Consider the following 18,731-nt stretch of genomic DNA (forward strand, 5'->3'; position numbering starts at 1 on the left):
ACTTAGAATAAAAAAAACAAACATGACAGCAAAAAAGAGAAATTATGAAAAGAGAACAAAACGCACTTTGTTAAAAAATTCTTCTTACCTTAAGAGCCATTTTGTTAAATAAGTATTTCGAAAATTATCAATGATTGAAATTTATAAAACATTGATAGGTTGAACTTCAACTTTTTCCTGGAAAGCAATATAAAAATAAACATTTTTCTCGGAGGACACGCTCCTGTCATGTGATTGGAAATGTAAAGTAGGTTCTCATTGGTCAAAATAAATCTCGTAACCAGATCCTTTCGGATCGAACGTAAACATGGTTGACAACGTGTGTGCACTATCGATTTCAAATTGATCATTGTTCATTGTTATTGCTTCGCAAGCGCTTGAAGCAGGGGTAAATTTTGAAGCTGTGATGAAAGAAAGGGAAACAAGAAGTATCAAACAGAATATTTCTTTAAATAGTCATTTTTTTGGCGACGGAGATCGGAAGTTTTGGTCAAATACCGCACAGTGCGAAATGCACATCCGCGAATATGTTCGTCTAAAGGAAATTTAACTTAAATGATATTGGGCATTTGAGGAGGTTATATCGAAAAAACTCTCTACTCTACAGGATTTTTAACGTATTTCAAATGGAGGAAAGTTGCATCGAACGACAAGAAGAGGAGCTTCAAGCTCTTCAAGCTATTTACATGGACGACTTCCAAGATTTGAGAGAAGAGGTAATTTATATCTTAAACGATTAATTTAATTGAGTTGGGAGGAAGTCTGGAGAACTTGCCAGAAGCGTTAGGGAGCTGTTTACGATTTGGCCTATAATCATACCGATGATCCACATGGTAGTTCAAGTTAAATATTTTAAAAAACATAGGAATTCGCCTGGAACATAGATCAAACTGTGTCAACTTCCAAGATTAGAGAGTATAATGAATAGAAGAGCTATCAAGACACCTTAGAAGGGATTTCAAGACACCTTCATTAGGGAATTTGATGCAGTGTGTCACACTTTCAGTGTGTGTTAGGCCATCACATTGTGGTTGCCGCTATTTTCAATCTTGCTTATCAGCCTGGCTGTACGACTCCATCATGCTTCATCTCTCAGGTTCACCTCTATTTTTCCTGCTTCTTGGCAATCTCTTAAGGCTAGTGAGAGTTACACAAAAAAAGCATTTGACAGAAATAATGAGGTTATTATTATTATTATTATTACTATTATTATTTTGCAATAAGCAGGGCAAAATATATTTGTGTACTGCATGTTGTGGTTTTTTCATATTTGTTGTGCAACCATAACAGTAATAACAATTAACTTATTTTTGGAGCATTTTTTTAACTCTTTAATCCTAGAGGGTTTTTAAACTGACATATAATTTCTCTCTAGGTATCACTGCTAAAGCAAATATTAGTCTCATGAGAATTAATTCTCCTCCTCTGAACAGTATGGAGAATATACATGCTAATCTTAGGGTGTAAAGGATTAAGTCACCTAGTGTGAAAAACCTTATTTTGCTTGTTATTCTAAAATTGAAGGAAAAGCATAATTCTTTATTTTATTTTTAAATTTTTTTTTTAAAAGTTAAGTGTTCCTTATCATGTAGCTTGAATAACCTAGAGAAATTTATGCCAAGAGAGTTCAAATGATAAATGAGAATGAAAACACTAAGAACTCTAGAACAAGGTTTATAATAGACACTTCAATTCAAGAGAATGCATTGAGCAAAAGAAAAGTTGAGTTCTCTGGCAACTGGTTTAAATTTTCTGGCTAAGTTGCAATAGCTTGCACTCTTTTTTGTTCAACTGGGAAGCTGATATTCAATATGTCTTCCCCTTTAACGAAAACCCTGCATTAACTAACAAAGTGTTTGTCTTCCTATAAAGCCTGATGAACCTCCAAAGGTTTGTTTAAAGTTGACTCCATTGCAAAGTGTTGTGGCCAAGGAGGTCTATGCCAGAGTTGATTTGATCATACAGTACACAGCAGACTATCCTAATCGGCAAGTATACAGACTCCTTTTAATTTTTTTATAATTGTAAGTAGATAAAGGGCAAGAACAAAGCATTTAAAATAGGAAATGTAGGGATCACTAAGTTTTTAGTGAAAAGGTACCCATTGAAGGCTGGGAAGGCAGTAAAGGTAACATACCGGTAGTGCTGATTGCTGTATCATGATAGATTGCTCTGTGTCATTTTTAGGAGTCCAAAGATGTCTATGTGCAATGCTGAAGGTATTTCAGAGGAAGATGTTAATAAGCTTCAAACTGAGCTTCGCAAAATGGCTGCTGATCTTGTTGGTGAGGTGAGCTATACATGTACTGCACTTGTATGTTTAACATACTCAGTGCCTCACAGTTTCTTCATTGTTGTAGATCAAATGTATGCTAGGTGGAAGTTATTACCCACACTTGTTAAATTGTTGTGAAAACAAGGAAGTGAAGGGTTCTCTGACTATAGGTGAAAATTACTATATTTATGCATAAAAATAAATTAAAACAGTTTTAGCATAGATATATGCAAAATTTTTTAGTGAAGTCTGCAAGTACAATTTTTCAAAATGTTGCCTTTTGGAATAATTTTGGTCACTTCCCCTCATCCCCTCCCCTCCCCCCCCCCTCCAAAAAAAAAAAAAAAAAAAAAAGAGAAAGAAAAGAAAGACAAAACCCTGATATCCATGGGAAGACATTTCATGTTCAAATACATGAGTCAGGAAGTGAGCCAAACAGTGTGATTGTAATTCTTACATTTGCCAGCGTGGTATGTTTACTCCCCTGCCAATTAAAATGGTAGAGAAAGAGAGAGAATAAAGTAACTCTGATGTCTGGAAGCAGAAATGATTTACTACAAAGTCGCTTAGACTGAGTGACAAATTGTGTTCAATAAAATATCAGTCTATTGCTCAGCTCAGCTCAGAAACATCTTGCATTTGAACTGAGCAGAATTATTGGTATTAAAACCTTCCATATAGTAAATAACATCTTGAATCACTTGATATCTAGTCACCACATTTCTAATACTGTAAAGCTGAAATACTTAAATGTTAGAACAGAGAAGATAAATTGTGTTCAATAAAATATTTGTCTATTGCTCAGCTCAGAAACATCTTGCATTTGAACTGAGCAGAAATATTGGTATTAAAACCTTCCATATAGTAAATAACATCTTGAATCACTTGATATCTAGTCACCACATTTCTAATACTGCAAAGTTGAACATTAGACTTAAATGTTAATAATGTGAAATGGATTTTATTTAAAAAAAATCAGTTCAACTTGGTAACTGCTCATTTTAGAATTGTGCATATTTGGGAGCTACAGAACATTTTCGGTTTCCATTGGTTCATTTGATAATTTGACCTAGGATTGATAAAATTTTCATCATCTTCTTTTCGTATATTTTTGTTCAAATCAGTTGGTCACCGATTGGCGATTTTTGGTGAAAGTTTAGTCACCAAATATATTTTTCATTTGCCATGGTGACCAAAACAGTTGCAATTTGGAGCACTGCTGTCACATACTGTAACTACAGTTGTATCTTTTTAAGTTTTTCTTGAATTAGTCACATGAACTGGAAATCACACATTCATCATTAAGTTAGCAAATTTTTTAATGCTACTGTAGCCCTTCAACTCCTAGAAGGGATCCACCTGTAACTTCCCCCTATGGTATCTGTATGTTATCCAGCAAACAGGAAATGAGAATACTAAAACTTATAGTTATCCTGATCTAACACCAAATTCTTTTAGCTTACTTGCATGTAGGAGGAAATGTGTAGCAGCTAGAGGGGAGAATTTACAATCAGATACATATATGTATTATGGAAGTTGAAGGGGCTTATGGAAAGTAATTCACAAATGCAATAGTTTTGCTCAAGATGGTCAGTTGCATTTTTGCGTCTTTCAGAGTGTTTTTTTTTTTTCATGGTCTTTTTACTTATACTTAAGTTTCCACGATTTGACTCTTAGTGGTCAATTTTTTTTTTTGCATTCTGTTTGGCTTCTTTCCATTTACTTTGCTGTACATTGTTCAGTGGAAATTAATTTGAATTTCAGTGCCAATGGCATTGGGTGAAGTTCAATCTATTTATTATGTGAAATTTTCTTACTTAAATTTCATATACTGCTTCGCAGGTTATGGTTCTGCAATTAGCACACCATGTTCAAACATGTCTTCACCAACACAACAAACCGCAGTTATCATTTTATGATAAAATGATGGCTGACAAGCGTAAAGAGGAGGAGAGACTCCAAGCTGTTGAGCGTCAAAGACTGCAGATGGAAATTGAAGCTAACAAAGAACGGGAAGAAAATGAGGTAAAAAAAAAACATTCAGTTTTTCTCCAAAACCTAAACTTTTTATCAGCTAAAGATTATTTTGCATTTGTGATAGGATTTATATGTATTATTAGTTTTTGGCATATGTGCAATTCTTGACAATAAGGGTGTACAAACATAACAACTGGAAGGTTCTATAACTTTTTCACTTCCAACATCTCAGTAGTAATTGTCCTCACTGTGTGTCACACAATTTTTATGTTGTTAGGTCTTATGATGCTGTATGATTTTTATGATATTAGGATTTTGTCAGATTGGATCAACCATTCATACCCTAATCTGTATTTTATATATTCTCATCACTCATCTTCTGGCTTTTGTATTGATATTGTAAGGAGAAATTCTTTCTTGGTCACTCATGGGAGTTCAAGGGTGAAGAAGCTTGGAAGAAATGAGGAGATGAATTTTCATCAACTCAAGTGTTTCGGCTAATGATTTTCTATTATATCGATATTTATTTTAGAAACGTGAAGTAGAAGAAGAATTACAGAGGAGAGATGAAGCTATGAAAGAATGCAAACGACGAAGAACTATCGTTATTCAAGTAAGGATTCTGTTATTAAGTTAACTTTATTTTAGAGCAATTTTCTATTGTTTTATAAAATCGAGAAAAAATCACAACGGGCAATCAAGAGAAAGGAAAATACCTTAAAGAGTCCTTGAGAACTCAGAGTAAAAATAAGCAAACCGTCTAAAGCGCGGGAAAACGCGGGCGACCAAGTCGTGATTGGTGTCAGTTTTGCATTTGATTGGTTGAGAGAGTGGCGCGAGTTTTCTGGACCAATCACAGAGCAAAGTAAAGTAAATGAGATGCAATCCCGGATTACTTTGGACACTCAATTAAAAATTTCTCCACTTGGCTTGAGATTATGTCCGCTTTATCAAATCTCTAGGAAAAGAACACCAAGACAGATCCAGCGGCTCAGAGTGCAAAGACAAAAGATCCCGACACCAGTCCAACAAAGGAAGTGCCAGTTCAAAGAAAGCAATCTGGGAATACCACGGCACCTACACAAGCTTTCCCGTCACCCAAGAAAACAGAGGAAAGGCCTTCTGGCTACAATATCATGAGACGAAGGCGGAGCTCTGAAAGTGTGGGTGATGAATCCTTCACAGGGACACGAGTGATCCACTTCACCAGCAGAGGGGAACATATCGTGCATTGTGGAAAATGCCTTGGTAAATAATACTTGTATGTCCTTATAGATTAAGTGGAGGGCCAGATGGGAAACTGCAGTATTTGGCTCGCATTCATGACGTGTGGACCGAGGGCAATGAGTTCTGTACGTCATGAATGAGAGGCAAATATTTCTCCCTCTTGAACGACGGAAGTCTGCACTCGAGCGAAGTGGCCTATCCAGCCGTAGCGTATGCAGGTTTCTATCGCGCGAAGCGGTTAGGAGTATCACTACTCCCCCCCTGGATGGGATGCCAGTCATTTCAGACCTCTCGACCTGGAGTTAAGCGCACTAACCATCACGCTACCGTGTATCCCATATGGCAACTAAATTTTACAACTTTTGTAATGATGAAAACGAAAAAATTACGCGCGTCTGATTGGCTTGAAACGAGTACATTCTCATGTAACACAAATGCAAAGTTGTCACACGAGTGCCCTATCAAAATTTGTCTGTCTTGATTTTCTGTTAGGGTTTCTGCTATACATCATTATTATCAATATACGCGGCCAAATAGAAAATCGGCCTCTTCAAAACACACGCTCAGCGGGCCGCAAAAGACTGACAGCGGGCTGCTAATGCATTATCAGCCCTACAGCTGATTGGTTCTTGCTTCATCATCCGATGGATTTTAACCAATTAGAGTAAGCCTAGTGTTGACGCGGGAAAACCATTCATTTGCGAAACTCCGGTTTTGAACTGCAATTTTTTACAGTCGTCGAATCGTCTTCGAGCGTAAACTGAAGTAATGGAAGAAATTAGCAGTCAAAACTCAGATTTGGGGCTAGAAGATTTGGACAAATTAGAAGCAAAAGGTCAGGCGGAATTTGGCATTTGGCCTTGTTTATTGATAATAATGATAATGACATGACTTTTTTCGGGAATATTGTTTATTTGCGCCCTTGTAGTGTCATTTGCAAATGACACTACGCGGGCGCAAATAAACAATATTCCCGAAAAAAGTCATGTTATTCCCTTATTAACAAGCAACAACATGATTTCTCGTGCAGTTTGGTATAATGAGTACTTGTAGTTATTTTCAAATACTAAAAATTGCACTTGCCCTACGGGCTCGTGCAGTTTAGTTGTCTTTGAAAAATTTACTCGTGCTTATCAACACCTCATTGCACTCAAAGTCATGTTGTTACCTACACAAATTATGCTTCAACCTTCATGGGACGCCATTAAACACCAGTAAGACGGGCGCGTGCGGAACAACCACGGAAAGACATTTTAAAAAAAGGTCTTGGCTAGCAGCCATCCATTCTGTAGAAATCGGTTTTAGATTAACGCCCAGATGTTGGTATGGTTGAAAAAGCCAAGTTCACTGGTAGTTGAAGTGCTTCTCAAGGGCTGGTATACCAGTTAGATGGTGAAAACATCGCATGCAGGCAACTGACCCTTGCGAGATAGACTTCCCAGGTTCTCTAGGAAGGAGCGTGAGTTGAAGCTATTTTGTTTTTGTTTCAGGTCAGGGATCATCTGGTTCCAAAGTTTACAGTGGCATGAACATTACCATAGGTGATCTTGTGGTGGTGTGTGAATGGATTTTGTCGTCACTTCATGCAGGACCTCAGATGCGACGCACGCTTAGTATCACTGACAACCAGCAACAAGATCCACAAGCAAGGCTTATGAAACAGGTCTGGTTATTAATTCAATTACTTCAGGTTTTTATTCTGTGATTAATTGAAAGTTTAAAACACACAACTGACGCGGGAACCGATTATACCTCTGAATTTTTTTGTTTTGTTGATTATTTTGTTGTTTGTATTGTTTATTTTGCTTTTGTTTCATGTTGTTCCATTTCCTACTAAAGGGTATTTTCTTCCAAAACAATTGTCACACGACGCAACAATACAGATTTCCAGCCAAATGAAAAATAAATCTGATTTTTGTGTACTTTGTTTTCACTCTTAGGTATTCAGTATAGAGCAGGAGACTTTGTCCTTAATCAATCGTGTCAGTCATCCAAACTTGACACACTATTTAGCCGTTAATGTCCAGGAAGAATCTCCCACTGTCAAAGTCCAGGTATTTTTAAGTATATAGCATTTTAAATATATTGTAAATCCCGATTTATAATCTTATTACCCTTTATTTTAAAAGAAATATCGCCTATTCGGCCTAAGATTACGAGGAAAAGGATTAATTTGGTATACTTCGGATAAAGAGGTTTTGATATCGACCGCATTCAAACTTTTGAGTATTCATTCGCAAACGCATAGGGCCGATTATATAAACGAAGTTTAACCGTTTTTTTACAAACCGCGTTCTAAACTATCTTCAATCAAGCTGAACTTTTTATCTCAACATTTATTTTTGTGAACAGTGTCAAGAGGGCCGAAAGCCAATTGAGGACGGACATTGATTTAATAAAATTAAGCCTCTTATTGAGAATACTTGAGGCCCATTGCTTGCTTAGCAGCGCGGTTTGGGCTAAAACTCGTTTAAATAACCGGCCCATACGTTTTGGTGCGTTTTTGTTTATCATCCATACTAAAACGCCCGAAAAACGCTCATGACAACGACTTCCAAAAAGACTCGTTTTTGAAACTCTCCTCTTCTTGTTGGAACAGGTGAAACAGCGGCTTTTTGAAACCATGACGAATAAAGCGTCACATTCCCTCGCTTCTATCCACGTTTTTGGGCGTTTTAATGGGCATGATAGATGAAAATTTAACCCATCAAAAGATATACCTTTTCGAATGAAAACGTTAGGTAGTTGTGTTGGCACCTGAAAGAAAAACGAAAAAGGCTAACCTGAGTGGAAAATTTGATTCGTTTTCTAATTGACGTTGTGCATTAAACGCACGTTAAAAAAAGGAATTACTCGAACACAACTAAGATTAATTTTGATGTTTCTCTGCCAAAATAAAAGTAAGTAGTATTTTTAAGCGAGATTCTGGCATGGTGCCGTTGTGTACCGCTTTTTGTAATGACCCTTACTCTGTGGAACTTGTATGAGGCGGTCATTCCGCCATTCCCCGCGGGTGAATGCTTAATACAGATTCGACTGTAGCTACAACCATTAGAAAAGTTTTCCCCACCCAAGCCATCCCCATACTTTTGTAATATAACTTTTACCAAGGCGTGAATTTTCCCAAAACTATGCCTTATTTCCTCCCCATGTTAGTTAATTAATTTAGTATTTATTTTTCCTTTCTTTCTTTAGGTTTTGTCAGAATACGTTGGTGGCGGCGATCTCAGTTTGCACCTCAGGAAAGGAGGGATGCCTGTGGCACAGCTACGAGAATACACTCAACAACTTGTGGAAGCCCTGTGCTATCTTCACAGCAGGGCTGTGGTCCATAAGGACTTGAGGGTGAGTGAAACAGAGAGGTGCTTGTTTATTAATTCGTTACACATTCTTCCTGAAATTATAACTTTTTTCCCATGCGATTACCTGTTGTTCTAGATTCACTCCTTCCGTTTCGTTCACAGTTATCTAGTTGCCGCCTTGACTCTGACGGAAATATTCGACTGGCCGATTACAGTGTTGGGAAAAGGTGAGTGTTCTTTAATAGCTAGATTTCATGAAATTCGTGTTCACATAGCAGATCTGTTGACTATTTGTACTAAAGGTTCAACTCGATGTAAATCGCCTTTAGTTAAGTGGTGCGCATATATATATATATATATAATTCCTGCAAATGATGAACAGTTAACTAAAAACCTACCAGTGGATCCCACCAGTTGAAATATTACCTCTCGTTTTTTTTTGGCCATAAGAAACATCTTAGTTTTAACGTTTTTTTTTTTCTTCGGTCCATTCTTAGTTTGCTTTTTTTATTCCTGTATGTAATGATTATTATAGATGAAGTATCTTTAGGGTCGAAAGATTGTAAATTCATTGGAGCACTTTGTTAAAGTCAAGGCTAACATTGCTCCATTCCTCCACATCCCCTCCCATTTCCCTTCCCCCTCCCCCTCCCCCCTGCATAACCACGCCTATCTCGGCTCCCAGTAACGCTAGTTAAATTGATGCTGTGATGCCCAGTTTGGATAAGTTTAGTTTTACGTCTGTCAAAGAAACAGCTTAGTTGTTGTTACAATAGCTAAGAAGTTTCCGTAATGTAGACATGAGATTGATTGTGTTCAAATGATATTTTAGGTTGTCGGATCTGTACCAAATGTATGGCGGGAATGTGAAAGAAACACAAAGTGCCCCTGCAGACGAAAACAACAAAATAACTTCTCGTTATGGAAAGAAAGGAGATGTCTACAGTTTGGTAAGGAATAGCTTCGTGAAGTCTTAATCATGGGCCTTTGAAAAGCATGGTATCTCTGTTTTTCTTTTCTTAGCTTCATTCCCAGTTTTGAGTGACACAATTCATCTGTGACACGCTTTCCCTGCGCGTGGAAAAGCTTTCTCTTCAGGGTATGTCGAAGAGAGACGGAAGGGGCGAAACAGTACGAAGCTGCAAGCAGAACTAAGGGCGGAGCTTAGGGTTTGGGTTAGAGTTAGGTTTAATTCCAAGCAGAAAAAGAAAAAGAAATTGAACTAAACACGCAAACAAGCGCACAAAAATGATCGATAGGCTTAGCGTCACTCACTCCAACATAGAAGAGGCATTGAGGATGCTGAACCCACTTGAGAGTAACCAAGATTATAACTTAAAGGCTTTTTTTTTTTTTTTTTTCTCAAAAGGGCCTACTTGTACTGTCTTTGGCTGTCGGAGATGTAATATTTGGAGACGTGAAAGAAATACCTGCTTCATTGCCGTCGGAACTGCGAGACTTCCTTTCCAAGTAAGTGATAGATCTAAATTCTTACAAAGTGTACTCATTTTTCATGTATAACAAACTTCAACAATTCGCTATTACTTTGAAGTAGTAGTTGAGCTCGTTAGCACAACTTTTGAGAAATGGTGGTGACAAAGTTGATGCAAGAATATGTGTACGTACTTTTTATAATTTTTTAATCTTTTTTCAATACGTACTTTTTTTCAATCCTTCTTCTTCACAGTTGCTTAAAGACCGAAGAAAGAAACCGTTGGTCCGCATCTCAGTTACGCGAACATTCATTTTTAACCCCAGTCGTATCCGGTAGTTTAGCGAACCACCAACAGGAAGTTGGGAAGAGCAATGGAAACGCCGGGGATGATGGGCCATCGCACCTGATTGACCAACCGGATCGCGAAGAGCCTATGTCCAACTTCTCATTCTTCTCGGGAGTTCCCGGAAAATCCCGAGTGAAATGCGAGTATGAGGAGCTGCAGTTTCTCGGAAAAGGAGGTTTTGGAAATGTCATCAAGGTATACTTGAGCTTTTAGTATCAATTAAACTTGCAAGGACGAGAACGAGAACACCGTAAAAATCTAGATCTAAATAATGCTTGGTTTCCATTGGCAGGATCGACCGTACCTTTCATAGGAGTCATGGTTGTGTTAGTATGATGGGAACACACACAAAGCATGCAAAGATACATTTTTCATGTGCCAATTTCTTTATTAGCTACGTTCATTGGCTAAAAAAGAAAGAGCGACAGTAGCCTGCCATGAAGGAATCTGTTGTTTTTGTGTCTTATCTCTAGCCTGGGACAAAGAAAAATTTCGAGGCCCCACGATAAATCAAGCAACAGACCTTTCGGATTCCGCTTCAGAGTGCTGTACTCTACTAATGACTGGGCGACCATCAAGTTTATATGTGATATTCAATCGCCATACTGCTGGGATGAGCAATGTCGAAATCCCCGCGTGGTTAAATAGAAATAGAAAGTTGCTGAACTTTAAGCTCGTTACTGAAGTAAAGAAAGACTCAAGAAGTTTATTCGCCATTCAATTTAAATATTTGTCGTTATTTCATTTATGTATTCTTTATTTTTTGCAGGTACGAAATAAGCTGGACAACTGCCTTTATGCTGTGAAGCGGATTCCTCTGAATCCAAAGAGTACTCAGTTAAACAAGAGGATCATGCGTGAAGTACAGCTGATCAGCCGCCTGAATCACGAGAATGTCGTTAGGTGAGGATGTAATAGGGAGTTTAAGAAACGACAACGGCGACGCCGTGGACAACATTGATTTAACAATGAACTTATATTTTACCTACGAATCTCGCAATACTCTAAAGTCATTTAGTTTGTTTCTCACTATCAAAAGCATATTGAAAATGAATATGGAACGCAGCCTTAAATTATGAATAGAAATTTAAGAAATTAGCCGTCGTCGTTCACGTTCTTCAGACAACACAGAGTTTGGTCATTTCATGTCACTGCTTTGCGGAGAATGCAAAGAAATTTACAAAGATTTATGACGCACGTCGGTGTACAGTCACTGCTGTGCTCATGAAACCTTTTTTTTTAGTGACGTTCCTGTTTCCATTGCCTTCGTGGTTTTCTTAAACTCCCTTGTGAAATCATTACAGGCGGAGTTCGCGTTTACGCACAAATCGTGCGTATAGATACGCAACAAACTTTCGTGGGACATGTAAACACAAAGTGAATCTGCACAAGGGAAATGATTTGAAATTAAAAAAAGTTCTAGTGAGAATAGTAGGAAAAATACCACTGAGTTAACACATTGTTTAGTACAACCACATTACAGGCTGGATTTAATTTTTTTTTAAAATTCCTAGAAAGGAGAACGAGCAAAGTGATTACGGGAGGGCATTTTGAGTGTGGGTGAATTTTGCTTGGTCCTCCTTTAAGCAAGTGCCTCTTTTTACGTCTGTAGCTGGATGGTTTTACAAGTTCTAATAACTACTGCTAGTGTGGGAAGAAGAGTCGCATTGAGTTGGTAAAGTGGTTGTCGTAAAGGAAATTTGACAATGTGCAATATACGGCGCTTTAAAAGGGAAACGGGCGCAACTCATAATAAACTAATCTGTAATGTATAAATCTATTAAAGCTGCATTTTAGTGGGAGAACGCTTAGCTCTCCAGCCAATCTACCAGCATTCCACTCTAATTATCGACAACAGATAACCCAAATCAAATTTAGCATGATAGTAAAAAGAACCCATCATGAAGCAGGTAAACCACTTGGCCGTTAGTTGGCTATTGTCGAAGAGTCTGGCTCGGGACCATTAAAAAACAAATTTAATAGATGCTTACGGCGAGACTCGAACGCGGGACATCCGACCAGCTTAGAACTCGTGGCTCACGCTGCCTTCTTAACAGTTACATTTTCCCTTCTGTAGATATTACTATTCCTGGATCGAAATCGCTGAGGAACAGCAACAGGAAAAGGTTCAAACAGCAGACGGGAAACCTCACAAGGACGTGCCATCATCTGTTTCATCTGAAGAAAGTCTAATGAAATTCAATAAGATCGAAGCGCCAAGTGTGAGAGAAAGTAGAAATGACGTAGAAGAATCTTGGTGGCAAGACGACGCAAAAGGGAAGAGCAATGAATCAGATTCGTCTTCAAGTGATTCGCAGGAATCGATTCGTAGTCCAAGTAAATTATCGTCATCTAAGAGTCACAGTGTGTCATTCTTTAATAGCAAGTCTGAGTCGTCTGAAGGAGTGGTGTTTAAAGGAAACATTGAAGCGTCGGTTCTTCAGTTTGGAGATCTGTTAGATACAGAGGTAAGGTGGTCTTCAAAAAAAAAAATAATAATAGTAATCAAAAAAATTGGATTATAGTCGTGGCGCTTTTCTTTCAAGTAACTGCTAAATAAGATAGAAGTCTGATGCGGCTTTACTTCTGCAACCTTGTCGTTCCGTCCGATAAGGGTGACTACCCTTTGCTTTAAGCGTAAAATTGGAGGGGCTTTGTAAATCAAGAAATGTGAAAGTGGTTTAAGACATGAGTGGCTAAGAATAATCCTTGGTTTTTTTGATAAACAACCAGAAATGTTTTTGTCGAGCCTCCATGTCAAACGCTGGTATGAAAACATATTTCAGTTGAAATACACCTGCAGTCTACTCCGCTTTGAATTCTCATTAGTTAACTAAAAAAAGAAAAAAGAAAAAAAAGGGGGCTCAGTAAAATTTAAATATGTCCATTGCAGGATACGTTTTGGTAATCGTTACAAGTACAGAATACATTAGCTGAAGCTCGTGATCACAACGTTACGGGATGCTTCGGGAATAAACATACACCGGCCTTATTTATTATTATTTTTTCAAGTCAGAAGATTCTGATGAAGGAGTGGAATGGCAAGAGACTGGAAGCGAGTCCAGTGCCGAACACTTAGGACTGCAGTACCTGTACATCCAGATGGAGTACTGTGAGATGAGCACCTTAAGGAACCTTATTGACGAGGGCTTGCATAAAGATAAGGAGCGAATTTGGAGGCTTTTTAGAGAGATCGTTGAGGGCCTGGTACACATTCATACTCAGGTGATGCGCAAGTCCTAAATCAATATGTCACATGCGTGGTGTAATGTGCTTAGAATTTCCTAAGTTAGAGCAATGTTCAATTCATTGTCCTATATATACGTGTCAGCCGCGAAGGTCAACCTCGGGTTCTTTTCAGAACAGTGCTAGCAGATCAGAACGTGGAATCCAAACGCCTCAGATTTGATTCCTCGTGAGCGAGTCAGATGTTTCGCTGTTCCACGTACGGGGCAAAACGGATAACATAACGCTTTCTTTATCGCTTTTTTCTCTTTGCTGCACAGGGCATTATTCACCGGGATCTTAAGCCCGTAAACTTGTTCCTAGACTCTCTCGGCCGCATCAAAATAGGCGACTTTGGCCTCGCAACCACGCACGGCATGACACGCGGAGGCATGGACACTGACGGCCCAGATTCAATTGCTAATGGCCAGTCTCTCAAGGTGAACTCAAGCACTAAAGAGAGTATGACGGGCAAAGTTGGTACGACGCTTTACGTCGCTCCGGAGTTGGGAAAACGGTCTGGCGGCCGAGTGAAGTACAGTCAAAAGGTTGACTTGTATAGTTTGGGGATTATCTTCTTTGAGATGTGTTACAAGCCTTTAACAACCTCTATGGAAAGGGTTAAAGTTTTGGGAAATCTGCGAACGGTAAGTGCATGTTTACCCTAGCGCTACAATCATATAAAATCGGAAGAAAGTTGTAATTTTCTCGCCCACAAGGAGAGATGAAAATAGTCTAAAGGGAGTTCATATGATCTACTTTCAAAGGTTTCAGGGTGAATAGGCTACTCATCGTGTTTTATCTTCATTTTCCTGAGCCTAAATTGAAAAGGAAGTAATTATGCTGAACAATATTCCAAGTTTGTAATCAAGCCTTAGAGGCGACAAAGTCGTAGGTCTTTTTATTCTCGAGCATTAATTTCGCTTTTCATCAACTTTTTCGGTGTCCTGTTTGTTTCCTTATTAGGAAGGAATCATCTTCCCGACTGATTTTGACCAGAAGGGCCGCCTCAAACAAATGATCGTCCTTAAGTGGCTCCTCAAACATACCCCTGAGGAACGCCCTACTTCACAAGAACTACTTCAAAGCCAGTATGTTCCACCTAAGATTGAAGATGGTCAGTTGGACGAAGTGCTCAAACATACGCTCGCGTCTACGAACTCTACTCGCTACCAGCGTATGATTAAGGCCATGTTCTCGCAGAACGTTTCCTCAGTTCAAGACATAACTTACGATGTTGACGTTTACACGGGACAGGTTTCACCACATGCTATCCTTGTGCAGCAGATGGTTCACGAAAGCGTAAAATCCGTATTTTTGAGACACGGCGCGTTACGGTTAAGAACGTCACTTCTTGCCCCTCGCACGCAGTTATTTGAACAGCTGGAATTAGCTGTTAGCGTTATGGACCACAGTGGCACGCTTGTCACGCTCCCTTTCGATCTCAGGATACCGTTTGCGCGTTATATCGCGCGAAATGGGGTCGTGAACATGAAAAGGTTTGACATCGGATGCGTGTATCGTGACAAGAAGATTCTAGGCGCCCACCCCAAGGAACTTTACGAGTGTGTATTCGATATCGTCACAAGCTCGCCGGAAGACCTTGTGCCCGACGCCGAAGTTTTATTGGCGGTATTTGAGATAATAAACGAGTTTCCTTCGCTTGGTTCCCGTAATTATTACATCAGGATGAATCATGCACGTCTTTTGACGTGTTACCTGACTTCTGTAGGTATATCGGATGAGCGACAGGCCGAGTTGATAGCAATTCTGAAGGAAACTCGCAGCGAGAGGGACCGAAATGTTCAGATCAATTTGTTTGTTGAGAGCTTGCAGTTAAGCGATCACGCAGCGACGGCACTTTGCGAGTTCCTTAACTTCGAAGGCCCTGTGAATAAATTACGCGAGCATCTGATTGGTACTATGAAGCGAAAATCTTGGGTGGGCCCGTCTGCGCGGCAAATTCTACACGATCTGGAGGCGATCACGGGGCATGCTCAAACATTCAAGATTGATCTTCCTGTGGAAGTCAAGACATCTATGGTTTATAACCACCAGCATTTCTCAGGTTTGATTTTCCAGTTTGTAGCCGCAAACAAGCGGAAACGGAAGCGAGGGGGCGTTGATATTCTGGCCGCTGGAGGACGATACGACGAGCTAATAAACCATTTCCGCCGGGGAGGAGAAGCTTCTCATCCCAACCCTGGAGCGGTGGGTGTCAGTATCGCAATTGAAAAAATTGTAGCCGCTGTTTTGGAAGAAGAAGACGTTAGTAGTCTGTGTCCTTATGATGTTATGGTTTGTTCAGTTGGGAGTAACCCAATGCAGACCGGGCGCATGGGTATTGCACACGATTTGTGGGAATGTGGCATCAAAGCAAATATCTGTTATGATTCAAAAGACATGGTATCTCTGGAAGAGCAACAGGAGTTTTGTAAAAAAAGTGGAATTCAACATATGGTGGTGTTGAAAGAGCAGGATGGTGAACATGTGAGAGTGAGTGGATTGGAAAAAAATTGTTGCATTTCGTTTTCATACATAGTTTGTCAATAAGCTTGTCCTTCCTTCCATATTCTGTTGTTAGTTTTTGCAAATTGCATTTAGTCACTGTTAAGTCATTTATCTCGCAGGTGCGATCTTTTGACAAAGAAAAGCTCACCGAGTCTCGCGTAAAGAGAGATGAACTTGTGGCCCATCTTCAAGCGAAGTTCTCTACAAGGCTTGAACCGACTGAGTCCTCTGCGCCGTTGGGTAATAAAGGGGCCAACACGCAGAGTGGTAACGAGACGAGTTCCACAGTTGTTCCAGAAATGAAGGTCTCATTTAACACTCAGGAGAAGTGGGCTTGGAACACAAAGCGGAGATACGAAAGCTTGATGATGTCCAAGATTAAACCTCTTCTGACTCACATCAGTTCTAAGAATGCCGTGGAAGTTATTGCGGTGAGTCAGGGGAATATGTCGTTTTAAGTGTTGATTTAATGTTTGACTTTAAATTGTACTTTTACGTTGGATTTACGGTTGGGAGCGGTACTCCTGTTATATGCTGTGCTGTGCGACGTGTGGTTTCCATCGCAGCTAATGTTTTGGATGTCACGCAACGCTCTTTCAAAGCGAGCATGGCGTGACATCTCAAAGATGAGCTGTTTTTAGGAAGGAGGTAAGTTTATAAGAAACTACGGTGTAGCATCGGTGGGGGGTGGGTTGGGGGGGGCGTATTACAATTGATTTATCAACTGAGTTGAATAATTAAGAGTTTCTGAAGCTGTTGAAAATTCTATAGACTCTCTCGGTAGTTACTTTACTCTATTAACTCATTTGATAAAACCATGTTCTTGTTGTTCTTCAACTCTGATTGGTCAAATTACGTCACATTTCGCTGTAATCACCTTGCTAGAGATGATTACAACAGGGACACCAAATTTGAAAATGATTTGTCACAAAAAAAAAAAAAGAATGTAAATGTTTTGACGTTTTGTCAATCACCTTGCTAGAGGTGATTACAACAGGGACACCAAATTTGAAAATGATTTGTCACAAAAAAAAAGAATGTAAATGTTTTGGCGTTTTGTCAATGTAAAGGTAGACGTCGTTTTAGAAAATTCAACTCTGAAGAGCTCAAAAGATGCTACTAAAAAAAGCCTCGCTATGGTTACTTCCCCCCACCTGTTTTTTTTTCTCTCAGGTTGACCTGCCTGGTACTGTTTTGCGCAACATGTCCGCAATGCTTGATCTGGATGCAAGTCAAGACGCATTTGATGCTAGCGTTGCGACCATTGCGGATAAAACCCCGCGTTACAAGAAATACCTTGGGCGCGTTTGCGACGACATTCGGGACCTTAAAGTATCCAAGAAAGAACCAGTAGTGTTCGTCTATAGTGTAAAAGATGAAATGTTCAAAATATTTTTCTAGTTGGGATTTTTCTACGAATTTACACCCTTTTGTCAAAGCTGCACTTTTGTGTCACTCGTTAGATTAGCGCAGGATGGGTCACGCAATCCTTGCGTCGGTAGACAGTGATATGTGTCACGCAACTTCTGTAATGGTAGCTATGACTACAGAATCCCAAATGTATCAAATGATGCTTAAGTACGTGGTTACTAGAATCGTAAAAACAGCTAGTCTTGAAGACATTAAAAGTAAAAGTTTTGTACAACAGTCTAGGAGATAGATTATTAAATAAAATGATTCATCTCTCGATTCTTCGACGTTGTGTGCTTTTGGTTAAAATCACTTTGTGACAATCAGAGTCGGTAAAAGTGTCCTGTACTAACTCTTTGACTCGCTCATTTTAAAATTTGACACAATCTCGTCAAGGACGTCTTACATCCATTCTTACGATTCAAGAAATACGCGGCTTTGCTCAGGGCCTGTTTACATGGAGGTGGGGGACCCTTGGTAGGTGAGGTAACCCGCTTCGCTGTGGTCAAAAAATAGCCCGCGTTTACAACTAATACTCTATTAACGCATAGGTGTGGTTCATACGACACCTACCTGAGATACTTAAAAGAGTTTTACAGCGAGTCCTGCGATCATGATAATGCTGTCTTGCTCTGAGGTCAGATTCTCTTTAGCTGACATATACACTACTCCATCAAAGACCGCTTTTTTTGGGGGGGGGTGTATACTAAGGGGCGCGCGATGTGGCTTATATCACAGTGCTAATACGTATATGTTAACTCTGGGCTGCATGGCCTGTCAGCATGTCGGATGACCACGCTGAATGGTTCCTTGTGGGACTCAACAGCAAATTCCTGGTTTCACCGGTAGCACTTTTTCAGCTTTTTAGCTTAAAATGCATCTCTCGTAATGATAGGGTGACCAATCAGAATGCCAAGCCTGTCGCTGTCGCTGCGGTTGAAGACTGCAGGTCGGATTGGGTTGTAGCTACCGTTGAAGTGACGGAGTTGAAATCGGAAATCGAAAAAGCGGTCGTGGGACTGC

The 18,731-nt window shown here is 39.5% G+C and overlaps 1 protein-coding gene across 1 annotated transcript; it reads left to right on the forward strand.

Moving 5' to 3' along the window:
* Window positions 1-316: 316 nt before the first annotated feature.
* Window positions 317-17,987, forward strand: LOC131789592 (eIF-2-alpha kinase GCN2). The gene is made up of 20 exons (XM_066160213.1): window positions 317-716; window positions 1,873-1,988; window positions 2,188-2,290; window positions 4,118-4,300; window positions 4,785-4,865; window positions 5,215-5,500; window positions 6,970-7,142; window positions 7,420-7,533; window positions 8,675-8,824; window positions 8,944-9,008; window positions 9,614-9,731; window positions 10,151-10,251; window positions 10,469-10,757; window positions 11,332-11,465; window positions 12,640-13,030; window positions 13,575-13,787; window positions 14,069-14,434; window positions 14,754-16,283; window positions 16,418-16,729; window positions 17,472-17,987. Exons 1-20 carry the CDS (start codon window positions 627-629, stop codon window positions 17,697-17,699), a joined length of 5,043 nt encoding a protein of 1,680 aa, XP_066016310.1. The 5' UTR covers window positions 317-626; the 3' UTR covers window positions 17,700-17,987.
* The last annotated feature ends 744 nt before the right edge of the window (window positions 17,988-18,731 follow it).

The sequence above is a fragment of the Pocillopora verrucosa genome, chromosome 13 (assembly GCF_036669915.1).
Source record: "Pocillopora verrucosa isolate sample1 chromosome 13, ASM3666991v2, whole genome shotgun sequence".
NCBI lineage: Eukaryota > Metazoa > Cnidaria > Anthozoa > Scleractinia > Pocilloporidae > Pocillopora > Pocillopora verrucosa.

Excerpts from the sequence above, each read along its gene's own strand:
- LOC131789592 (XM_066160213.1), top strand. The coding sequence starts at position 627 with ATGGAGGAAAGTTGCATCGAACGACAAGAAGAGGAGCTTCAAGCTCTT. Across the intron at positions 7,143-7,419 it reads AAGCAAGGCTTATGAAACAG|GTATTCAGTATAGAGCAGGA; the intron begins GTCTGGTTATTA and ends TTTCACTCTTAG. Across the intron at positions 14,435-14,753 it reads TTTTGGGAAATCTGCGAACG|GAAGGAATCATCTTCCCGAC; the intron begins GTAAGTGCATGT and ends TTTCCTTATTAG.